At 41.4% G+C, this 22,215-nt stretch overlaps 1 protein-coding gene across 1 annotated transcript in view; it reads left to right on the top strand.

Annotated features, from left to right (window-relative positions):
• Positions 1-22,215, top strand: part of NCKAP5 (NCK associated protein 5) — an 807,957-nt gene that overhangs the window by 610,195 nt on the left and 175,547 nt on the right. Inside the window, exon 7 of the mRNA XM_023515856.1 lies at positions 21,250-21,318. Within this exon, the coding sequence (XP_023371624.1) occupies positions 21,250-21,318 (69 nt within the window). The remainder of the gene's footprint in view (positions 1-21,249; positions 21,319-22,215) is intronic.

The following is a 22,215-nucleotide window of genomic DNA, read 5'->3' as shown; positions in this document are numbered from 1 at the left end:
TCACAGCTCACAACAACCTCCAACTCCTGGGCTTAGGTGATTCTCTTGCCTCAGCCTCCCGAGTAGCTGGGACTGTAGGCACCTGCCACAACGCCCGGCTATTTTTTTTTGTTGCAGTTTGGCAGGGCGGGGTTTGAACCCTCCACCCTCGGTATATGGGGCTGGCACCCTGTCTAATATAGTTGGGATAATATTATAGTCTAGCAGCTAATGTAGTTGGACACTTTAAGTTGAAGCCAATACTCATTTGCTATTCTGAAAATTGTAGCACGCTTAAAAATTATGCTAAGTCTACTGCTTTGCCTATGCCCTATCAATGCAACAAAAAAGTCTAAATGACTACATACCAGTTCATAGAAAAGAATTTTCTTTTAAAATATTACTGCTCATTAAAAACGTACCTGGCAACCCAACAGTACTGAGTAGATGTCCAAGGAGGTTAATATTTTCATATATGCTAACACAACAGCTACTTTGCAGTAATCATGAAGTAATTTTGACCTTCAAGTATTATCATCACAGAAATATACTTTGTACGGCTATAGCTGTCATAGATAGTGATTCTTCTGCTATACCTGGCAAACTTAATTGAAAATGTTCTTGTAAGGATTCAGCATTCTAGACACTTTTAAGAACATTTGTGAGTCATGAGGGTAGGTTAAAATAGCAAGATCAATGAGGCATTATTCTGGCTTGGTTACATTAACAGTAGTACTTTGGAAGAAGTTGATTCTGACCATCATGGGTAAATTTCAGGGATTTGAGACTTCAGTGGAGGAAGTACTACACATGTGGTGGAATTTGCAAGAAAGTGAGAGTTAGAAGTAGAACTTGAAGATGTGACTTCATTGCTGCAAGCTCATGATAAAACTTAAGCAGATGAAGTTTCTTCTTATGGATAAGCAAAGAAAGTGGTTTCTTGAAGTCCACGTGCTCTGTCTGTCACTATCTAGACAGGTGGATCACTTGAACTCAGGAATTCTAGACCAGCCCAAGCAAGAATGAGACTCTGTCTCTACTAAAAATAGAAAGAAAAAAGACATTCCTCCAAAAAACAAAGTGGTTTCTTGAGATAGAATCTACTCCTGGTACAGATTCTGTGAACATCATTGAAATGAGAACAAAGGATTCAAAATATTACATAAACTTAGTTGATAAAGCAGTACCAAGGTTTGAGATAATTAATTTCCATTTTGAAAGTTCTACTGTGGGTGAAAGGAGAAATACTATCAAATAGCACCAAATGCCAGAGAAACTTTCATAAAAGGAAAAGTCAATCCATGCAGCAAATTTCACTGTTGTCTTATTTTAAGAAATTGCCACAGCCACTCCAGCCTTCAGCAACCATTGCCCTATCAACCAGCAGCCGTCAACATGACAACAAGGCCTTCTACTGGGCCAAGGATTATGACCCCCTAAAGGCTCAGATGATCATTAGAAATTTTTAGCAATAAACTATTTTTAAATTAAGGTGCAAACATTGTTTTTAGACATAAGCTATTGCACATTTAATAGACTACTGTATAGTGTGAACATAACTTTTATATGCCTTGGGAAAAGAAAAGAAAACCTGTAACTTTCTTTATTGTGATATTCACTTTATTGTCGTGGTCTGGAACTGAACCCACAGTATCTCCAGGGTATACCTGTATATAGTGGATAAGGGCTGTCAAGCATTCTACAATTTCCAGGCCCCCCCCAAATAAAGAATTATCTGACCTAAAATGTCACTGTCACTAAGATTGAAATACCCTGATTTATACATATGTACAGGTGTGTTAAATATATGTAGATACTGTTAACACATACAGACTCTGTCATTAGATAGAGGGCTTCTTTGTATATAATCTGTTCCAACTAGATCAACAAGACATTGTTTTCCCAGCCATCTGTTGAGATGTGGAGAAATAAGCTTCGCTGTTCGCAGCCTGACATTTCATCCGTGTTTGTCTTAATGAGACTTCATTCTGGTTTGGTTATGCTTCTCTCTGCTAAACAGATTGCTTCAAAGTCTGCTTTAGAGAAACGAGGCCAGCTAGGCTCCCTAGGTTCTAGCAGAAGTTTGCGGACCATCTCATAGACTCGAAGAAGGGAACAAATGAGTACCATATATGTTCAGAATTTTGTTACAGAGATTGCTGTACTATGACGAAACCCTTTGTCATCTCTTAAGAATCTATGATTATTTATCCTTGGACAATTACTGCAAATTCATATAAATCTGGGATGGTATAGCTGGAAGATACTTTGGAAATTCTGTGTTTAGTAAGATTATGAGGGAAAACGTATAAAGCCAAGAGAAGTGAAGCGACTTGATCAATGTCACACAGTCATTAAAAGTAAGCTAAAAGTAAGATCTTTGTACCACGTACTCCTGGCTATTGTCTCTGCCACATGATCCTTCTGGAAGCTGTTTTTAAAACTGCCAAAGTACTGCTAAAAAGCCAGATCTCTTGATATCATACTATGCTTATACTTGAAATACCTCAGGTGATGTCTTTTTGATATAAAATACCTTCTTAGTAGCATCATTGACTAAATATACAATATACATAATGATTCCGTATTATCTTGGTAAAATGATGTGTAATTCAAACGGAAAAAAATCGTTGAATAAAATTGGCGACTGCCGGCTTCCCAACCTACTTGTCTATTACTGTACCAGAGCTGAGCTGTAAGCTGAGATGTTTACTCTCCTTTTATCCAGCCCTCAGTAGGGAATTACATTTCAGTTCCCCTCAACTCTTACCACCTCAGGGCCGAAACTGCTTAAAAATACCTACCAGATCCCACCCACTCACAGACACAAAGCAGCTGGGGAAATTCAGAAAGCCAGAATAAGAAGAATTAGGGTGGGATATAAATGTGTTAGCTCTCCTCTTTCTCTACAGTTTTCAAAGCAAGTCCTGCTGCTTGCCAGGTCGCTACAAAAAGCAGGGTGTTGCCCACCCCCCTTTGGCTCTCAAACTTTGAAACAAGCATATAGTTTCTAGAAGGGGAATGTAATTTCATTATACAAAAAAAATTGAAAGTTTAGAATGCTTCCAATTACTTCAACTAAATTTTCTAGAGTACTTCTGATTGGTTACCCTGTGAGAAAGGCCAGTGAACTTTTCTCAGCCTTAGATTGCTCATCTGTAAAATGGGAATAACAGCAGTTACCTCCTTTGCTGAAAGAGTTACTATGATAAAATCTGTTAAGTGCTGAGCACAAGGCATAGCAGTTGGTAGTTACCAGCCTTTGTTAACTGTCATTGTCATCATCATCATCATTTTCCATAGGCCCCATGGTCTTCTCTGTCACAGCCACTATCCCTGGCTTCTGTCTTAAACTAGACCTGCGTTTAAACTCCCCGCTGATTCTTCCAGAGTTACCATCATGTGTCATGTGTACAAACTGAACTAGCAATAATTTCATTAACGACAGATAATTTTCTGAACTAGCAATAATTTCGTTAACGACAGATAATTTTCTGAACTACCACAAATCAAGGGTAATTCCTCTCTCGTGGCCAGGTCTTATTTATACCTTTTATCCACAGGAAAATTTCAGGATGTTAAATGACAGACACAAGCCAAAGAGTTTCTCATGTCCTTATAGTCTCAGCTAAAGGCAATGCCCCAATACACTAAACTCTGGCATTTTGTCACCTCTACTGTGCCCCCTATCCTTGCAGAAAGGGCTTTGAGTGTTCCAGTGCTCCTGAGCTGCTATGGCTCACTCGTGTTGAGGGGGGATGAAAGTGAGAGCATGATGGATGCAGCCTTCTGTCCACTCACCACTGCCCAGCTGCTCCACCAGTACAAGGGCCATTGTCCTGAGTGGAAAGGCCAGAGATCGTATCTGATTATTAAATTAAATCACAATCTCCCTGGAGCTTGATTCCATTTGCCTTGTGAATTCTTTTTTTTATCTTGTGCATTCTAAAGCAAAGAGACAATATTTTTCCCAGAAGAGAACAGACAGTTAAATTTGGATGCCATTGGCATCCCAGAACAAAAAAATTTCATGGAAAAATGCAAATCACAGACAGACAAAAGGGCCCATGGTGACTGCAGGCATACCTTACTGAAGAGTCCCACAGTCCCTGGGATTTTCTCTTCCCTGTAAGTAAGGAAAGAAATCATTATATGGCAAAGCAAAGGGCTTTTGTCTGAAAATCTCTCATAACACTTTATCTCCCTTTGCTCCCTGTTTCTGTTAAAGACCTTATCACTCTCTCAGAGACCCGAATATAAAACTTAGTGTCATCTTCTGTTCTCAGCGCTCCTTCTCACCTAAGTGCCAGTTAGGAGCTGATGAATATGTCCTGAATTCTCTCTCAATTGTGTGTCTTCCTCTCCTCGGCCTGCTGTTTTATTTTGGGGTGGAGTGTCCCGACAGGAAGGTACAATCCCCCATTTTTGATCTACCCCCCTTCTTTTCCCTGCCTCTTTGTCACTGGTGCCAGGATTAGTCCCTAAAGCACGTATGTAGCCTCTGGATCCTCCCCCCTCACCGTCCTCACCAGTAATGTGTCCCTTGCTCTCCACCCTCTGAACCTACTGAGGGGTACTAGGCTGCCCAGGTACACCAAGGCCCTTCGAGAATTTTCCATCAGGCCCTGCCTAGTGTTCTGTTACTTATTTTTGTGTGTGTCTATGTGTGAGAGAGAAATATGTTTACAGAAAAGTGTATAAAGTGTACATTTGCACTTAAAAACTTTAAAGCAGGCTCAGCGCCTGTGGCTTAAGCGGCCAGGGCGCCAGCCACATACACCTAAGGTGGCAGGTTCGAATCCCCAGCCTGGGCCCGCCAAACAACAATGACAGCTACAACCAAAAAATGGCCAGGCATTGTGGCGGGTGCCTGTAGTCCCAGCTACTTGGGAGGCTGAGGCAGGAGACTCACTTGAGCCCAGGAGTTGGAGGTTGCTATGAGCTGTGATGCCATGGCACTCTACCCAGGGGGATAGCTTGAGGCTCCGTCTCAAAAAAAAACTTTAAAGCAAAAAACTGAGTAACTGCCACCATCAACAAATGAAATTTTGCTGGTAGCCTACAACCCCTGGCTCTTCCCTCATCACAGCTTCCTTACTCCACACTAGACAAAATGAGTAATTAGACTTTTTAATAATAATTACTTTGCTTTTTGAAAGAAAAAAAAAAAAACGGGTCTTATTTCCTATTGATACTGGAATTTCACTCTTCAGTAGGTTCTTGGTCTCAGTGACTCAAAGAATGAATCCATGGACCACAGATCAGTGGTAAGACAGGATTTATTTACAGAAAAGAATACAGAAGTGCCAGAGCTCCTGGCAGAGAGAAAACCCAAGTCAGAAGAGAAAAGCTCTCTCTCTCTCTCTCTCTCTCTCTCTGTCTCTAGGCTCTTTGTCTAGGGGTATATATAGTCGCTCTGAGCCTTCTATAGTTACATTTAGTGGGGCTTGGTAGATACATTTAGGGTGCCTGGGACATCATGTCTTGGACATGCCTGGGCCATGTCTGAGACAATGTGTCTGGGATGTATCTGAGTCACAAATGAATGGCAACAATCCCTTTCATTCCCAGGCCCAGGAAATGGGGCCCCCCTCTTCAGCCTAAGGTGCTGGTGTCTCCCCAGCAGTTTTCTGGCCCCTATGGCTACAGGAGCCTCCTGCAGGGGCCCCCTGCCTACGCCCCACCCCCACCCCCGCCTGCCCTCCAGCCTGCTGGTTCCACTGCTCACTGCCACTGTGCCAACATCACCAAGGCGGAGGCAGCCGGTCCGCACCCAGCTACACAAGCTGGCTGGGATCCCATTTGTTCTGTATTACTATGTATGCATAGGAATATAATGTAATTCAGTTTTCTAGTTTTTAAACTTCGTATGTTGAATCATGTTGGGAGATTATGTATATATGTATGTATGTGTGTCGGAGGTTTAATATATGTTCTGTTTTCATTCAGTATTGTTGCAAGATGTATCCATGTTACACATGGGGCTATATTTCACTATCTTTTATTCCTAGTTTTCCCTTACAAAAATTTACTACAAACTATCCATTGTCCTGTTAATTTTTGTCGGGATTTTTCTGTCTGGAGGCTGGCAGTGAGCACTGGTGGATAGGCGTCCTGGGGCATGTGTCCATGAGTGTCCACCGTGGACAGTCCTCGCACTGGCATTGCTGGATCAGAAGTTGTCCGTCAGTAGGTTCTCCTTCATAGGATGAGCCAGGCTGTCCTAAAATGGATGGAGTCACTGACTGTTACCAGGGACATGCAGGGTTCCTTTTGCTCCACACTTACGAACGTTGCCATATAGGATTTTTCTGTGTGCACTAACCAAGTGGGTATGTAAATGTATGTATTTATAATTTTAACTTGCTTTCTAAGCAACTTCTTTGGGTGAATGATTCCTAGAACACAAAAGTATGGCCTTTTTTTTTCATTCCAGGGTTCTTTGGTGTGTTTGTTTTGTGTTTCTGTCCCTGTATAGTTCAGAGGCCAAGGATCCCTGTTTCTGGAGGAACTCCTAGTCTCTGCCCAAACCTGAATTACCTGCTTCTTGCTAGAGTTGGGAAAACACTTTAGTGTCTCAGACATTTCCCAAGCTATATTTTTATTTATATTTTTGTTTCTCAAAATACTTTTTTAAAGTTCTTATTAGGGAATAAGGACTGTGTCTACGAATAAAATATCCCTATACCATAAAGGATTTATGGTGATAAAAAGTTTCTCATTTTCTTCATCTATAAAATGAAGCTGATCTGTCTCATATAGGATAGGGGCCTTCAATTACATGATATAATGAGGTCAATATATTACTAGGATTTTCTGCAAATCAGTCGAGTTTTACAAAGTTTAATTTCTTTTTTTCTTTTTGGGGGGGAGGTGTTGAGACAGAGTCTCACTTTTATCACCCTCAGTAGAGTGCTGTGGCATCATAACCCACAGCAACCTCAAACTCTTGGGCTCAGCAATTCTCTTGCCTCAGCCTCCCAAGTAGCTAGAACTATAGGTGCCCTCCACAACACCCAGCAAATTTTTTAGAGATGGGGTCTCACTCTTGCTCAGGCTGGTCTGGAACCTGTGAGCTCAGACAATCCACCCACCTCGGCCTCTCAGAATGCTGGGATTACAGGCATGAGCCACCGCACTAGCCTATAACGTTTAATTTCTAAAATGGTAAATTTCATAAATATTCTGTACTCAACAAAATGATCAGATCGTAACTATATTTCTAAGTTCCATAGAATTTCTAAAACCACAAAGTCATATGATGGATAGGAGCAATGGTGTGCTAAGGCAGCTCATACCACATACCAGCTTTTGACAGCCAATAGTTACTTTTTCAAGAATTATGTGAGTCAGTCATTGAACACAGCAATTATTACTAATTAAATTATAACATATATTTAGATAAGTTATTAAAGACGAAGACAGTGCAGACTCAGGACCTAGCGCTTCCTAATTGGTTTACAACACTTTTCTCTCATCTAGGATGTACACCCTGCGTGGTGAAGATGCTAAATGATGATGTTCTACTGTGTTCTAGCTGTGGTTAGTAGCTTGAAATCAGTCATGGAGAGGGTGTTTACACCATGGAAACTGGCAAAGACTACAAAGCCTGGCTCTTCTCTCCCAGACACCTGATTATTAAACACTTGCCAAGACACTGCTACATGGGAGTTTGTTGTTTTGCTGAGGTGAGAATGTGACCCCAGACCACGGAGAGGCTGGTGTGTGCAAGCTCTTCTGCCAGTGACTGTGTCTGCGTCTCAGCAAGGCTTTGTTATTATCCACTCTATGTCACTCCAAAGGGTTTACTTGGACTTTCCAGTTCTCATCTACAGCATGGGGCATGGAGAGGATGAGGAATAGGATCTGTAACTGTGCTGATCTGCCAAGATACCAGACCTGTGGGCATTGCAAGTGGCAAGGGCTCATCACATCAGTTTGAGTACAAACAAGAAACAGAAACTTGGAAGTACAAAACAGATAAGTTAATCTTCCTAAACCAATTAATACTCTTTCCACAAGTCATAGCTGCAGTCTATATCCCTTAGATGGAAGAATCATGTATGGAAAAGGTCAGAGTTACAAATAGACTGGGTCCTTTCCAAGTTCCAGGTACAGTGCAGGTTGTGGGAGTGAGCAAAGAGGGGAGAATATCAAGCACCCTGCAGTGCTGTGGGTGGGTGCTGGGCCTAAAGGTGAGCAGGGTGCCTGGGGAGCACAAGGGCAGGCACTTGCTCAGGGCATGCAGGCATCGCATCCGAAAAGTGACTGGTTCATTGCACTGTTTGGGAAGAATTGTGAGTAGCACACTGTGCTTTTCAGCTCTACTGAGACTTGGTGCAGATTATCATAAACAGGTCCTACTAGGCCTTAGCAGAAAGATGCTATGATACGGTTTCAGGGTAAAATGAAGTGCTTTGTCTATTTCAGACCATCCACGCATCCCTGCAAACCCATCTCCCTAAATGCTGTACTGAAGATTCTCTGCTACCCTTGTCTTCCCGGATATATCCTCTCCGCGATCCATCACTCATGTGAATCTGAATGGGAATGCGGTTATGAATACCTGGTGTGAGAGCAGGTTTTCTGCAGTGATAAATAGACATTTGGAAGTGGGAGTAAAGATGAGAGGAAATGAGGGGTTAGGGATGGGAAGGGAAGGCATCAGATGAAAAGAGCCCCAGCCTGGAGCTGGTCTATATGTGAGTTTGTTTAAAAGCACCCAATCCCAAGGGCTCAGATTACACTTAATCTAGCGGAAAGCTCCCCTGTCAACAAGGACAGCTGTTCTCCTGGCTGATGCCACTTCCTCCTGCTAACGCCGGGAGCTGCCCAGGTTTTCAGGTGGGAGTTGTGACACGAAGGACAGAGAAAACTAACATTCACCAACTCTAAAGGGCCGAGCTCTGTGTCAGATACATTTAACAGTCCTTGTTCAACCCAACACTGTGATGGGCATTTATTTTTCTATTTCCCAAGGAGGAAACTGACCTAGAGAGTCCAAGTGGTTTGCCTAAGGTAACGATAGGCATGAGTGAGGAGAGGCAGGCCCAAGATTCAAATAAGCGCTTGCTTGGCTTCAAAGGCCAGGCCTCTTTCTATCATAAAAAATAAAATAAAAGGGAAATTTTACAAGCACACTCTTGCCTCCCATTAGATTCTCATACTTTCCTCTTGGGATGATAGATCTTATTCCACTCCTACTGCTTTCCAACTCTGTGCACAGACTTCTTTTCTGTATATCCCTCTACTCAAGAAAATTATTGAGCTTACTTCTCAGTTTGTATTATGAAAGCATTACCTTTTATTATTTTCTAGATATAATTTGATATCAAGCAACATTTTCCCAAATCACATGCATTGTTTTCTGTTCTGTGCACATGTATGCATACGCACACGTAGATACACACACACTCCTGCATGCGCTGTGATAGAGCCTCTCAGGCTGCTTTCCCCCAGTGAGAATAACTGGGAGAGGGGGAGAGAGGGAGACTCATCACTGAAATAAGAGAATGTACATAATTGTACTATGACCACTCCCAATTCCAGAGAAGAAATAAGATTGCTGAAGATTTCAAGAGTGATGGCAGCAAGAGGGAGGAAAGAGGGTGACAACAACCACCTCCATTCTGAAGTTGGCTGATCTTGGACACTGGCTGTCAACATGTGGTCCCCAGACCCGTACCAACAGCATCTCCTGGGAGATACAAATAGACACCCCGAATCCAAACCCAGGGTGGTGCCCAACAGTATGTGCCCTAATAGCCTGCCGTGTGATGTGGACGCACACTCAGGTTTGCAGACTGCTGGCCTGACGCCTCCTCCATGCTTATGGAGTCTGGAAGTACACAGAGGTTGTATTATGGGGTGTTTTCCTATTCCACTCTTCCAAGATGGACCTGTGGACAGGCCCTACATAACATTTTCTCATTGCATAGACCCTAAACGCCTTGCAACAAAGATACCATTTTATTTGAATTTATGTTCCAGGGGTCTTGTGCTGGTTCCAAACCTAATAGACATCCCCAATGTTTTTGGAGTGCAAGAGCAAGGGCATTGTTAAGGTGCATGCACGCGTGTTTGGGCACCCCTGTTTATTCCTGTGCTGGCCGGACAGAGCTTGCATTCTTTACCAAAATTCTCTAGGATGAAAATCCTGCCCTGCAGCTCTTTACGTTGGCCAGATGTAAAGACTGTAGGTTTTAAATACAACCAGTGGAAACACCCTTTAGCTAAGGACCTGCCACACAGGGCTACCACAGTGACCAGACGTGATACGGTGAATGACTGAGGAACCTCATGACTTTGAATTGATGAGGATAGGAAGGGAGATTCAGCACCTAGACCCGGTGCTTGGTGTCCTCTGCGTTCAGGCTTTCTGCCACTCTCCTAGACTAAAATGTGCTCGCCTGGATGGCATGCTCAGCCACTCTCACGGTGCCTTCACCTCACGATGCTTTTTAGATGGCATTTAAAATAGAACAAACTACAGTATAATTAGAGATATTTTGGAGATCTCTCTATTTTGCTTGGAAGGCTGAATCTGAAGTTCCTGGGCCCACAGCCTGAAGCTGCTGGCACGGCACTGTAGCTGTCAAGTGTGTTATTTGAATAGAGTGCCACAGGACTTTGATTTGGGGTGGCAATCATAAAGAAGCACATTTTTGGCTAGAGAAAATTCCAGAGAAAAGAAAAATACATAACAATAAAGAAGTACATCTTCCCACCATTAAGGCTGAGCCGTGATTTTGGAGAAATACATTTTTCTTGATCTTATTCTGACCTGTCTGCTTCTGCTGAATTGAGGGACTTTCGGCGAGCTTGGGAGTTGTCATTCTTAAAAAGACCAACTATTGCAGAAAGCCACAAGAAGGCAACCTTCTTAACTACTTTAAATTAGACATTTTCTTCTCTGGTTTTTTTTTTTCCTCCTTCCTAGGACACCCTTTCTTTTAGCCTTCTTTCCTCCACATGACTCTACCCCTTTTCAATTTCTGTGATTTGATAACTGGCACAGTATTCATTTGTTAGTTTTAGTTATTGTTGAACCCAGGTTTTTCTCTGCCATGTATGTGTGTGACATTGTTTGCTTTCATCACAGTTTGGCAAAATTTACAGGAATCTACCCTGGTTGGATAATTTACTTTTTGAATACAAGGCATATATATCATTTTCTTGGTATTGTGGCCAACGCTATATTATTTTCATTCTTTCCAGTGAGGATCTTTGTTGTTTAAATGCCTGTTGAGTAAGCTGAGTTAAAGGTTACCTCTTTAAGGAAGGTCTTTTCTACCTTATCTAAAGTTAGTTTTTTATGTTCTGATCCTGCTGTACCTTTGAATGTGAGAAATTAATTTATTTCTTTTATTAGACTATTTCCTTCTTTGTGGTTGCCTACCTTCATGTTTTTTTCCTATCTTTGTGTATTTCCCTAGCATCTCATAGCCCCTGCAGTACAACAAGAGATCAATAATTGAGTGCATTCATGAAAGAATTGATGTTCTAGCTCATCTCCTAAATACAGATGTTCTAGTTGTCTTTTGGTGGGAAAACAATTATCTCTAAACTTTGAAATATAAAACAAGCATTTTAGTTTTCTCACAATTTTGTGGCTCACTCTTTGGCATTTAAAATAGAACAAACAACAGTATAATTAGGGATAGTTCACCCTGTCACTTAAGTGATATCAGCTGAGGGATAGAGGACCCATTTCCTCAGTGGCTTCTCCAGCCCCATGTCTGGCCTCTCTGTGTCCCTGGCCTCTCTCCCTCCCTGAAGCATCTCATCCCCCAGGGCCTCTCCACATAGCTGAGGCTTCACACTGCCTCAGTGTGCTCAGACTTCTCACATGGCAGCTCATATAGAAAGTGTTCAGAGAGGTCTGGGTAGAAGCTGAAAGCCTCATGATATAGACTTGGAAGTCCCCCCAAATGACACTTCCGCCACATTCTGTTGGTCAAGCAAGTCAGTAAGACCAGCCCAGGTTCAAGGAGATAAGTTACAAAGCATTTGCGGTCATCTTTCATATACCACTATGACAATATTGATAATGAGCACAATTAACATTTAAAAGTAAGGCACAAAATCTTAGTCTCCTATACTGTTCAGTATAAGCTTGTAAAGTACAAGCTTTAAATATTCTGCCAGTTGTCAAAATGTGTTCAGTGAGGCTCCACGCTTATAGCTTAGCAGTTAGGGCAGCAGCTACATATACTGAGAGTGGTGGGTTTGAACCCTGCCCAGGCCTGCTAAACAACAATGACAACTACAATAACAACAACAAAAAATAGCTGGGTGTTGTGGCAGGCACCTGCAAGGCAAGAGAATCACTTAAGCCCAAGGCAAGAGGCAAGAGGCTAAGACCAGAGAATCGCTTGAAGTTGCTGTGAGCTGTGTCTCCAGAACACTCTACCGAGGGTGACATAGTGAAACTCATATCTTAAAAAAAAAAAGTGTCCAGTGATATGTACTCATTAAATCAAATTCTTATTGACACTTGCAAAGAGTGAAAACCTTTATCACTTGTTTGTTAATCTCTCATCTGTCTGTAAAATGTAATTTTTTAAAGATGAGTCAGTATTTGTCCACGCATGTATGATCAGCGCTGAGAAGGCACAGCTAGAGGTGCATTCTACTCCAACAACTCATTGATAACTTAGCAAATCTAAACGTCAATATGAGTTTTCGTTTTTGTCTATAATTATAGTAAAAATGCAATGGTGTAAATCTTATTCCTTTGAACAGTCATGTAAAGCATGATCCCAGTCTCAAAGGACTTGTAGTCTACAGGAGAAGACTAATAATACTCTTTCATACTTTTTTTTTTTTTTTTTGCGGTTTTTTGGGTGGGGCTGGGTTTGAACCCACCACCCTCAGGCATATGGGGCCGGCACCCTACTCCTTTAGCCACAGGCACCACCCAACTAATAATACTCTTGAAACTATCAACCTCCACTGAAGGTTAACAAAATGTTAAAATGTGTGCCCCCTCTTTGTGATAGGGTTAAAACTAGTAAATGTAGGAAGAGTTGTGGGATTTAAAAATCACTATTTGGCAGCCACCACAGTAATAATTGTTTAGACAAAAAAAGTATTAGTAGATGCTAACATGAGTGAACCAAAGTATGGATAGTTGTGTATTTTCTTTTTTCTTTTTTTTTGAGACAGAGCCTCAAGCTGTCCCCCTGGGTAGAGTGCCGTGGCATCACAGCTCACAGCAACCTCCAACTCCTGGGCTCAAGCGAGTCTCTTGCCTCTGCCTCCCAAGTAGCTTGGACCACAGGCACCCACCACAATGCCCGGCTATTTTTTGGTTGCAGCCGTCATTGTTTGGCGGGCCAGGCTGGATTCGAACCTGCCACCTTAGGTGTATGTGGCTGGCGCCTTAGCCATTTGAGCCACAGGCGCCGAGCCATAGTTGTGTATTTTCAATCTCAGGTAATCTGGATATTTGCATAGTTGTTAAGTATTTTCCACATACTCTGAGTACAAGATACTTACTGATTACAAAAGGACATAACTTTATAGTAGAAAAATCTCACAGATACTGCCTTACCCACATGATCAAATTTAACATACTACAGAGTGAGTATTCCTTATCCAAGATGCTCGAGACCAGAGTGTTTGAGATTTCTAATGTTTTCAAATGTTGGAATATTTGCATTATATACTTACCCAGTTCTGTATCCCTAATCCAAAAATCTGAAATGCTTCAAAATACAAAACTTTTGAACACCAACATGATGCTCAAAGGAAACACTCAGTGGAACATTTCAGACTTGGGGTCTGGGGATGAGGAATGACAGGATGAATTGGTAGCACGCACCTTTTGATACAATGCTCTGAGAAGGGCACAGTGTCATCGCCTGATAGACTTTTCACAAATACTTCACTCGAATTGTGAAGAAACATCAAGCAGATTCAAGAACATTCCACAATAACTGGGCTGAACTCTTAAAAGGTGTCACGATCATATAAAAGACAGGGACCAAGGAACTGTCCCTATGACAGGAGGTTAAAAAGATAGGAGAACTAAACCCTGCTCTTGGAACCAGGCCAAGATCACTTGAAGGATTACTGGTAAAATTTGAGTAAGGTCTGCAGAGTAGGAGGTTATTATAGCAATGTTAATTTGCTGAATGTTATTACTGTACAGTGGTTATGTAGAAAATGTATTTGTAGAAAGTATACACCAGAGACCAACCTTAGCAAGAGTGAAACCTCACATATACGAAAATTAGAAAAACTAGCCAGGTGTTACGGTGGATGCCTGTAGTCCCAGCTACTTGGGAGGCTGAGACAAGAAGATTCCTTGAGCCTAAGAGTTTGAAGTTGCTGTGAGCTATGATCCCATAGCACTCAACCCAAGGTGACAAAGACTCTGTCTCAAAATAAAAAAGAAGAAATATACACCCAAATATTAACAGATAAAGGGGAATCATGTCTGTTCCTCACTCTCCAGTGGTTTTTAAAAAGTTGTCTCTGGGTATAGGTAGGCATAAAACAAATGGTGGAGCCAGTGTATTAAAAGTTAACCTTTGGGGAATCTTAGTGAATGGCATAGGGGAATTTTTCAGAATGCTTATGCTGCTTTTTTTATGTCCAAAATTTTCTAAATTTAAGTATGTGCGCCCATTGAAGTGCTGTAGGTCCAGATATGAGGCAAACCACAGAAGTTGGACTTAGAAAGGCCAATGGGAAGGTGAAGCACGTTCTGTGGTGCAGCAGCCAGGACCCAGGGTACAGCCCTAGCAACAAGAGTGGGACCTTCATGAGATAATAGGAGCTGGGCCACGCTCAGGAGGTGGTGTGTACTGTGGAGCAGCAGATACATAGGTTTTGATGGATGACTGGGGACAGATTATACGAGGTGAAAAGCCTCCAGTGGACCTGTTATATTATACAGGGGAAAGATTTTTATGTAGAACTATTTTACCTCTGGTCTGTGGAAGAGGATGTAGTAAGTAAATTTATAGTATAAAACCCTTTTAAGTATAGTATATATTTAGGGAATTGACACAGAACAGCAGTTCAGAAGTATCAATTTGTTTAATCATTTGTAAGCCCGGGCCAACGTGTCTGCTCTCTGAGCAGGACCTCTAAGAAACATAGTTCCTTTTCACTCTTATACACTGTTGGTAGGAATGTAAATTACTATAACCATTATGGAAAACAGTATAGAGATTTCTTTAAAAAAAAAAAACAACTAAACTAAAAATAGAACTGCTGTAGGATCCAGAAATCCTATTAGTGAGTATTTATACAAAAGAAAGGATGTCAATGTACCAAAGTGCTATCTCACCCCATGTTTATTGAAGCGCTGTTCACAATAGCAAAGACAAGGAATCAACCTAAGTGTCTATCAGCAAATAGATGGGTAAAGAAATCTGGAATAGATACATCATGGAATCCTATCTGGCAACAAAAGAACGTGATGGGACGAGAGGTCACAATGCTAAGCAAAAGCGCCAAGCACAGACAAATGTCACATGTTCTCACTCAGACATGGGAGCTAAAAAAGTTAACCTCATAGAGGGAGGGGAGGAAGGGGGGGAAAGAGAGGTTGATTAAGGGGTACAGACATGCATTTAGATGGAAGGGGTACGTCCTGATGTTCCATGGCAGGGTAGACTGACTAGGGTTAAGGACAATGTATTGTATTATTTCATGATAACTGGTAGGTAGGGCTCGAAATGTTCCCAACACATAAAAATGGATACATGAGGCGATGGACACCCCGAATGCCCTAACTTGATCATTACAAGATCAAGAATTATGCATGTGGTAAAACATTACATGTACCCCGTAAGTATGTACAAATATCACATAAAAGAAACATGGTTTCCTTTAAATGTATATTAATTCAGACCTGTTGCCACAGTAAACCAAAACAATATGGATTTACTCAATGATGTGCTTTGATTTTATAAGAATATTTAAGGATTTTAAGATGAAACAAGAAACATACACAACATACATAGACCACTATAATTTGGAGTCATGGGGAAACCACACAGAGTTAAGAAATCCTCTAAATCGTGGACTAAGTCTAGCAAAAACTTTTGATTGTTGTGGAAGATCATGCTGAACACAAAGATCCACTGTTACCTTTACTTAAAGGTTATAATTGTGTCCTCTGGGTATGTTAACTTAATGACCTACTTAAAGCAGAAAAGAACCTGTGTTGTGATTTCTGTGATTCTTACTGGTGACACCTGCATTTTCTCTTTCCTAGCCCTCTCTGCCTGGTCCTTTCCCATTCCTGCTATACAAATACTCACTGTTTCTTTAAATTACCTTTAATTAAGATATTTTTCTTTCTCTTTTCTCCCCTTGTTGTCTTATGTTGGTAGCTAGTTAATCCTGAATCTCTAATAAATGCAAATAGATTAAAGAAAATCATGAGTTCAAGATTATTTTAACTTCAGTGGCATAATTGCTAATATCTTCTTTGTCCCCTGGGATACGCAGGATTGCATCAATTAAATTGGTCTGTGTAAGTGAACACAGTAACCAGAAATGTGACTATTGTGTCTTCATCAGCCCCCTTTAGGTGTTTAATTTGCCTGGCTGTAATAGATTGTGAGAGCAGTAAACGTGAGGCAAGTAATGTAAACGGTATAATGATGGTAATTATCTGAATGGATCGATTGTAGTGTTATTGCGACGTGATATTGTGGATAGGAATGAGATATAGACATCTCATATAAATTCCCATTTTCAGCTTTATTTCCTTACATATTTTTTCCAAGACATTTAAAGTGAAAACAATGTAAAGCTCCACCGCCATTCTCCCCTTTATCTCTTCCTGTTATCCTTTGCACTGTTGCCTTACGAACACTAGCAGCCCCCACAAAAGCTAAATTTCTCCAAAGAAATCAATGACTTTGTATTATTGCAGTGTTAGCATTTTCCCCTTGTGATTCACGGTACCCAAATATTTGAATTGGAAGTCATTTTGTAGATTGGCTAGTTTGGTCTCTTCATTTATTAACTAAAGAACTGTAAAGCCAGCAAAGTGAAATGACTTGCTAAAGATTACACAACTGACATTGCCCAGTAAAAACTACAACAGTAAAACTAGAACCTGGGCTTGGGGGGAGGGAAGGGCTTCTATGAGCTGCAGGTACAGAGAAGGGTCAGTGTGACCAGCCAGGAGCAATCCCTGAAGGAAACAGCAATAAGTCAGTGTAGTTTGAGTAGAGAATAAAAAAGCAGTAACAGTCTAGGGGTAATGAGTAAGTGTGCTTAGAAAGTCCACACGGACACTGGCCTGCAGGCAGAAGGAGCAGGCTGTGTATCAGGTATCTATCCAAGGTGAGAACTGGAAAATGTGTCAGGACCCCACCCCAGAGACTGCTGGGTTGGGGGCCAGTCACTCAAACAAGGATTCAGGCCCAGCAGAATAAGGATGAAACCTACGATTAAATCTGAAGCCTGAATAACATGTGGTGTTGGGAATTCCTGAGACTTGATCTGTGACTAGGTAGAAATGACCTGACCTTGAACAAGATAGTGAAAACTGGCAAAGCCCAGCAGTTTTTCTTAACTTTTATGCCCCATCCTGGTCCAATCACTTTTCCTGAGTTTCATTGTTGATTCGAGTAAAGAAACTGGCCTGCGCTGGAAAATTTTCCTGCATCTGCCAAGGAAACATTCAAATCACCAGGAAAAACAAATAAAACCACACAAAACCCATGTCTTCTGCATTATCAAAAAAAGTGACCACTCAAGTTTCCAACTGTTTGAAGGAGAAAAATAAACACCAGTGGGAGCAGAGGACACCAAGGAAAACACACCTAGAATTAGAAAACCTGAGGTCCATGGCCAACCTGAAGGCAGAGGGAGGCGGGACAGTTCACTGCTGGCTGTAGAGCAGGGTGGGGAGGTGTGCAGACCCCAGCTGGCTGTCTCAGAGCAGTACATGCCTGGGGAGTCAGAGGTAAAGGGAAACGAGGAGGGGCCTTGGGGAAATGTGGTTGTGGATGGGAAAAAGAAGAGGGGATCTGAACTGCTATGGCAATAGAGCAGACTACAGGCCAGCCTCCCTAACCAGCAGCCATTCAGGAGACTCCAACAAGGGGAGAGAGAGGGTACAAGAGGCCAGTGTGGCTATGACATGCTCTGATAAAACAAGGAATGAGCTGAGAACATGGTAGAGAAAAAGAAGAAAAGGTGATTGTTGCACATGTAAGAGACAGAGTCAAAGGGCATGATTTTAAACTAGACAATAACAGATACAAGAAGATGAAAAAGAAAATAGTGACACTATTAACAGTCTGGCAAGAGGTGGTCGGCACAGGGAGGAGAGGGAGAGGCACTTCACTACACTGAGAGTGTACCTTCTAGTATAGTCTGACTTTGGGAATCATGTCAATGTTTTATATATTTAAAAAAGTAAAATGACATCAAGAGAAGCAGAAATTAAATTTGAATATTATCAGAAAAATGAACTAAACTGAATTTCAAATGAATAACATAACCCACACTAAAGGGGAACGAGGGCAAAAACCAATCTAGTAGCTTTCAAACAAAGTAGTTCAAAGACAGACAGAAATGTGAACTCTTCTTGTAGTGTTTTATGTAGTGTAACAATTCTGTGCACATGGCAGGATTGAAAAAAGTCAGTAGATACGATGATGTTGGGAGCCTGTGTTCTTAGGTATAAGAAGAAAGATACAAATATGGAAAGAATGAGTCAAGGATGAATTTTGTGGGGTTTGAGGGGGGTTGGGGAGATAAGTGTGCATGTGTGTGCACGTGTGCATATGGAGGGAAAGAAAATCCTTCCACTGAGAGGAAGTAGAAACTCGTTCCTCACTAGCAATTAGAGAAAGTTAAAGCCTAGATCTTGGTTTCTAAATAGCATTTATCTACTAAAAGAAAGTAGGATTCCTGGGAGAAATGGCTGATTTCAAGGATAGGGCAAGGAAAAACAAAATGGGCCCGGAATATCCCTGTGCCGAAAAAGAAAGTGTTTTTAAAATGATGTTTACATGTTAAAAGTAGATAAACACCACCAGCTCAAAAGAGCTCACCTGCCCAAACTGGGGCATGGCAGTTTGAACATCAAAATTAATACTGGTAGTAATGACTCAGGGCCCCTGTAATATAAGAACCCATATACGCATACTGATAAATACATAGGGGAAACCCTTCCTTATGATAAACTCATAGCTGTAGATAGAAGAATGGAGTTAGAGATCACCATTCATAACCCAGGTAATCATAGATTCAGCAAGAATCATCAGTGGTTGCTGTGGGTGAAATGGATGAAAGTTTGATGAGCAATAGAGTATTTTCATAGTCTTGAAGTATCGCCTCACAAACTACTCATTAATTATAGAAGTAAAGACGTAACTTTATAAGGGAGAGATATGGCTGATCCCACCTTAACCAAATGATGAAGGTTAGCATGCCCAGCATGGGACGCATGGGCACCGGGTGACCGGCACAGCACCCTGAGAAGAGCCCAGCTTGCTGCTGTGCTATTCCTGCCAAGTGTACATAAGGGAGCTTTAGATAAACCCAAATTAAGGGATGTGCTGCAAAATAACTGGTTTTTATTCAGAAAGGAGAAGGGAAGAAGGTAATAATCAATAGCATAAAAAGACAAGATAACAGACTAAAGGGTGTTGGACGAACAACAGTGGCAGCTGAATGCAGGGCAGGACTGTGGATAGGACTGTGGAAACAGTTGGCATAAAGGACATTACTGGGACAGTCGACAAAATTGCCAGGAGGACTAGAGATCAGATTGTATTTCCTAAAGTTGACAGCTGTACTGTGGTTGTGTGAGATAATGTCTTTGTCGTTTGGAAATACATGTGGAAGTACTTAGGGATAAAGGGCATCTTGTCTGCAGGTTACTCTTAAGGTTCAGGGAAACAATTTGAGAGAGAAAGGGAATGGCAGATATGGCAAAATGTTAACAATTAGGGAATCTAAGAAACGGTATGTGAGAGTTCTTTATATTTCTTGCAGATTGTCTGTAAGTTTAAAATTATTTTCAAATAAAAAGTTTAAAAGACTGGTGGAGAGGGCAACTCAGTAGGTAGGGCGCCAGCCCCATATACTGAGGGTGGCATGTTTGAACCCAGCTCCGGCCAAACTGCAACAAAAAAATAGCTGGGCGTTGTGGTGGGCGCCTGTAGTCCCAGCTATTCAGGAGGTTGAGACAAGAGAATCGCCTTTGCCCAGGAGTTGAAGGTTGCTGTAAGCTGTGACGCCACAGCACTCTACCCAGGGTGATGAAATAAGGCTCTGTCTCTAAAAAAATAAAAAATTTTAAAAATTTAAAAAAAAATGGTGGGGAGAAATCATGAAAATAAATATTGATCTGGGTACCACCTAAACATCATACTGTACTTTTGAAAATGCTGGTTTGAAGTTCATTACCCCAACTTCCAAATGTCAAGGAGAGTTGTAGGGAAGGACTATTTTGAAACAAATGTGCTCAAGGGGTTGGGGCAGGTGGTCCTTGATACAGCACAGGGAGGGGTTACCTTGCACGGTTCAGGATTCAGACAGGAGCTTGGAAGGGCTGCAGTGGAAACAGCTCAGCAGATGTGGAAAGAAGTTCACATGCCACCATCTTGTGCTCCTTCTAAACCTGGTATTGCTTTTATTTTCCTCTTGCTGTTCAGCAGGGTAACCTAGTAACCATATTCAATATCCACATACCTACATGGCTCTGAGAAATATGAAAGCAGTAATTTTAACAAAGAGGGAGTGGTGAGAGGGATACTTGAGTACAGTTCAAGTCTTACATTTCTCATTATCTTTTTATGTTCAAAAGTCATTGATTAACAATGAAAATAACATATTTAGTTTGCATTTGGAATTATGCTTTCAGGACTTTACCTGTGATATTTTTCTGTGGCCTAAACAAATATTAGACTGTGAGACTGTGACACATCTTAATGAAGTGGATTAAGGCATTTCTTACATTTACATTTTCATAGAATGAAATAAACATGGTAATCTTTTTCACAGAACATTCTCACACCAAGCCATGATTTGATTTTCTACCTGTTCAGAATACCAAGTTTTGTGTTTCTTTAAATTGTAATATATTCTCGTGAGCAAGTCAGTAAGACAGAAGTCATCCCTGAGATATTTATGATAGTACTTAGATCAAACTTGTCAAAGGTACTTCTAAAAGATTGTTTTGGATCCTGAGGAGATATATTTAGTAAGTGTATTGAATAAGTTGTCACATAACACAACATTTCATTGATTTATTTGTGTTATTTTTGTATGTTACCGCAGGCAGAGAATTCAGCCTTGGCTTTGGAAAATGAAAATCAAAGAGAACAGTATGAAAGATGTCTTGATGAGGTAAGAAGGATGGAGAGGCTCCTGATCAGAGGCTGGACTAGTTAGAGTCCTCTTTATCAGATATTAGTACGTGTGTGTTACCACCCTCCACAGAACACCAGCAAAGGCAAGTTTTCAACATGTGACCAGTAGGAAGAAAGGATCAGAGAGTATGTGTGTGAGTGTGTGTGTGTGTGTGCGCGCGTGTGTCTGTGTGTGTGCATGCATGAGTCAGCTTCCCTCCCTCCCAAATTCCTAATCCCAGCCAGGCATTTACATGTTCCTTTGGCTATTGTTAAATATTCTTGGGCCACGGTTGGGGTTGCTTCATTGTATAAGTTCCTCTGTCCAATAAGCATTTTCCCTATGAATGAGATGAGGAAAACCAAGTCAGGGCATGTTGGACCACCATTTATGAAAAAGCAAGTTCTTGACAGAGTGGGTGGAAACGATATTCACAGTTGGCAGCCAGAGGAAAAAATCAGTTGAGAACATGCCAGGAAGAGAGTGGGAACTGAGGAAGAAAATGTGAGTAGATTGGGAGAAGACAGGACCACACACATGAGTAAACTTTATAAATATTATTTGTAAATAATGAAGAGATGAGGACTAAGATGGTTTCTAGCAGGCAAGGGGATAATTGAAGGGGGCACAGATTCCTCTTCCTCCCCTCACACATCAGGGACTGTACCAACAATTCATGCTGTATTTTCCTACGGGGACTGGCCATTCACCTCCCTGACAAGTGTTCACCTGAGACTTGTGAGTGATTACAGTCATCATTTACATGGGGTAACTTCTTTAGTAACTACCCAGTACCCTAAAACTCACAGTGTTCTGAGAGGCTCAGTTTGAGGTGTGTGACAATGTAGCTGATACAAAATTTATGAAAATGAAAGAAAACTGTATTTAATTGGG

Source organism: Otolemur garnettii, unplaced genomic scaffold (genome assembly GCF_000181295.1).
Source record: "Otolemur garnettii isolate 467f Iridium unplaced genomic scaffold, OtoGar3 scaffold00080, whole genome shotgun sequence".
NCBI classification, from domain to species: domain Eukaryota; kingdom Metazoa; phylum Chordata; class Mammalia; order Primates; family Galagidae; genus Otolemur; species Otolemur garnettii.
Note: the sequence above shows the minus strand (reverse complement) of the source record. Positions and strands in the feature narration are given on the sequence as shown.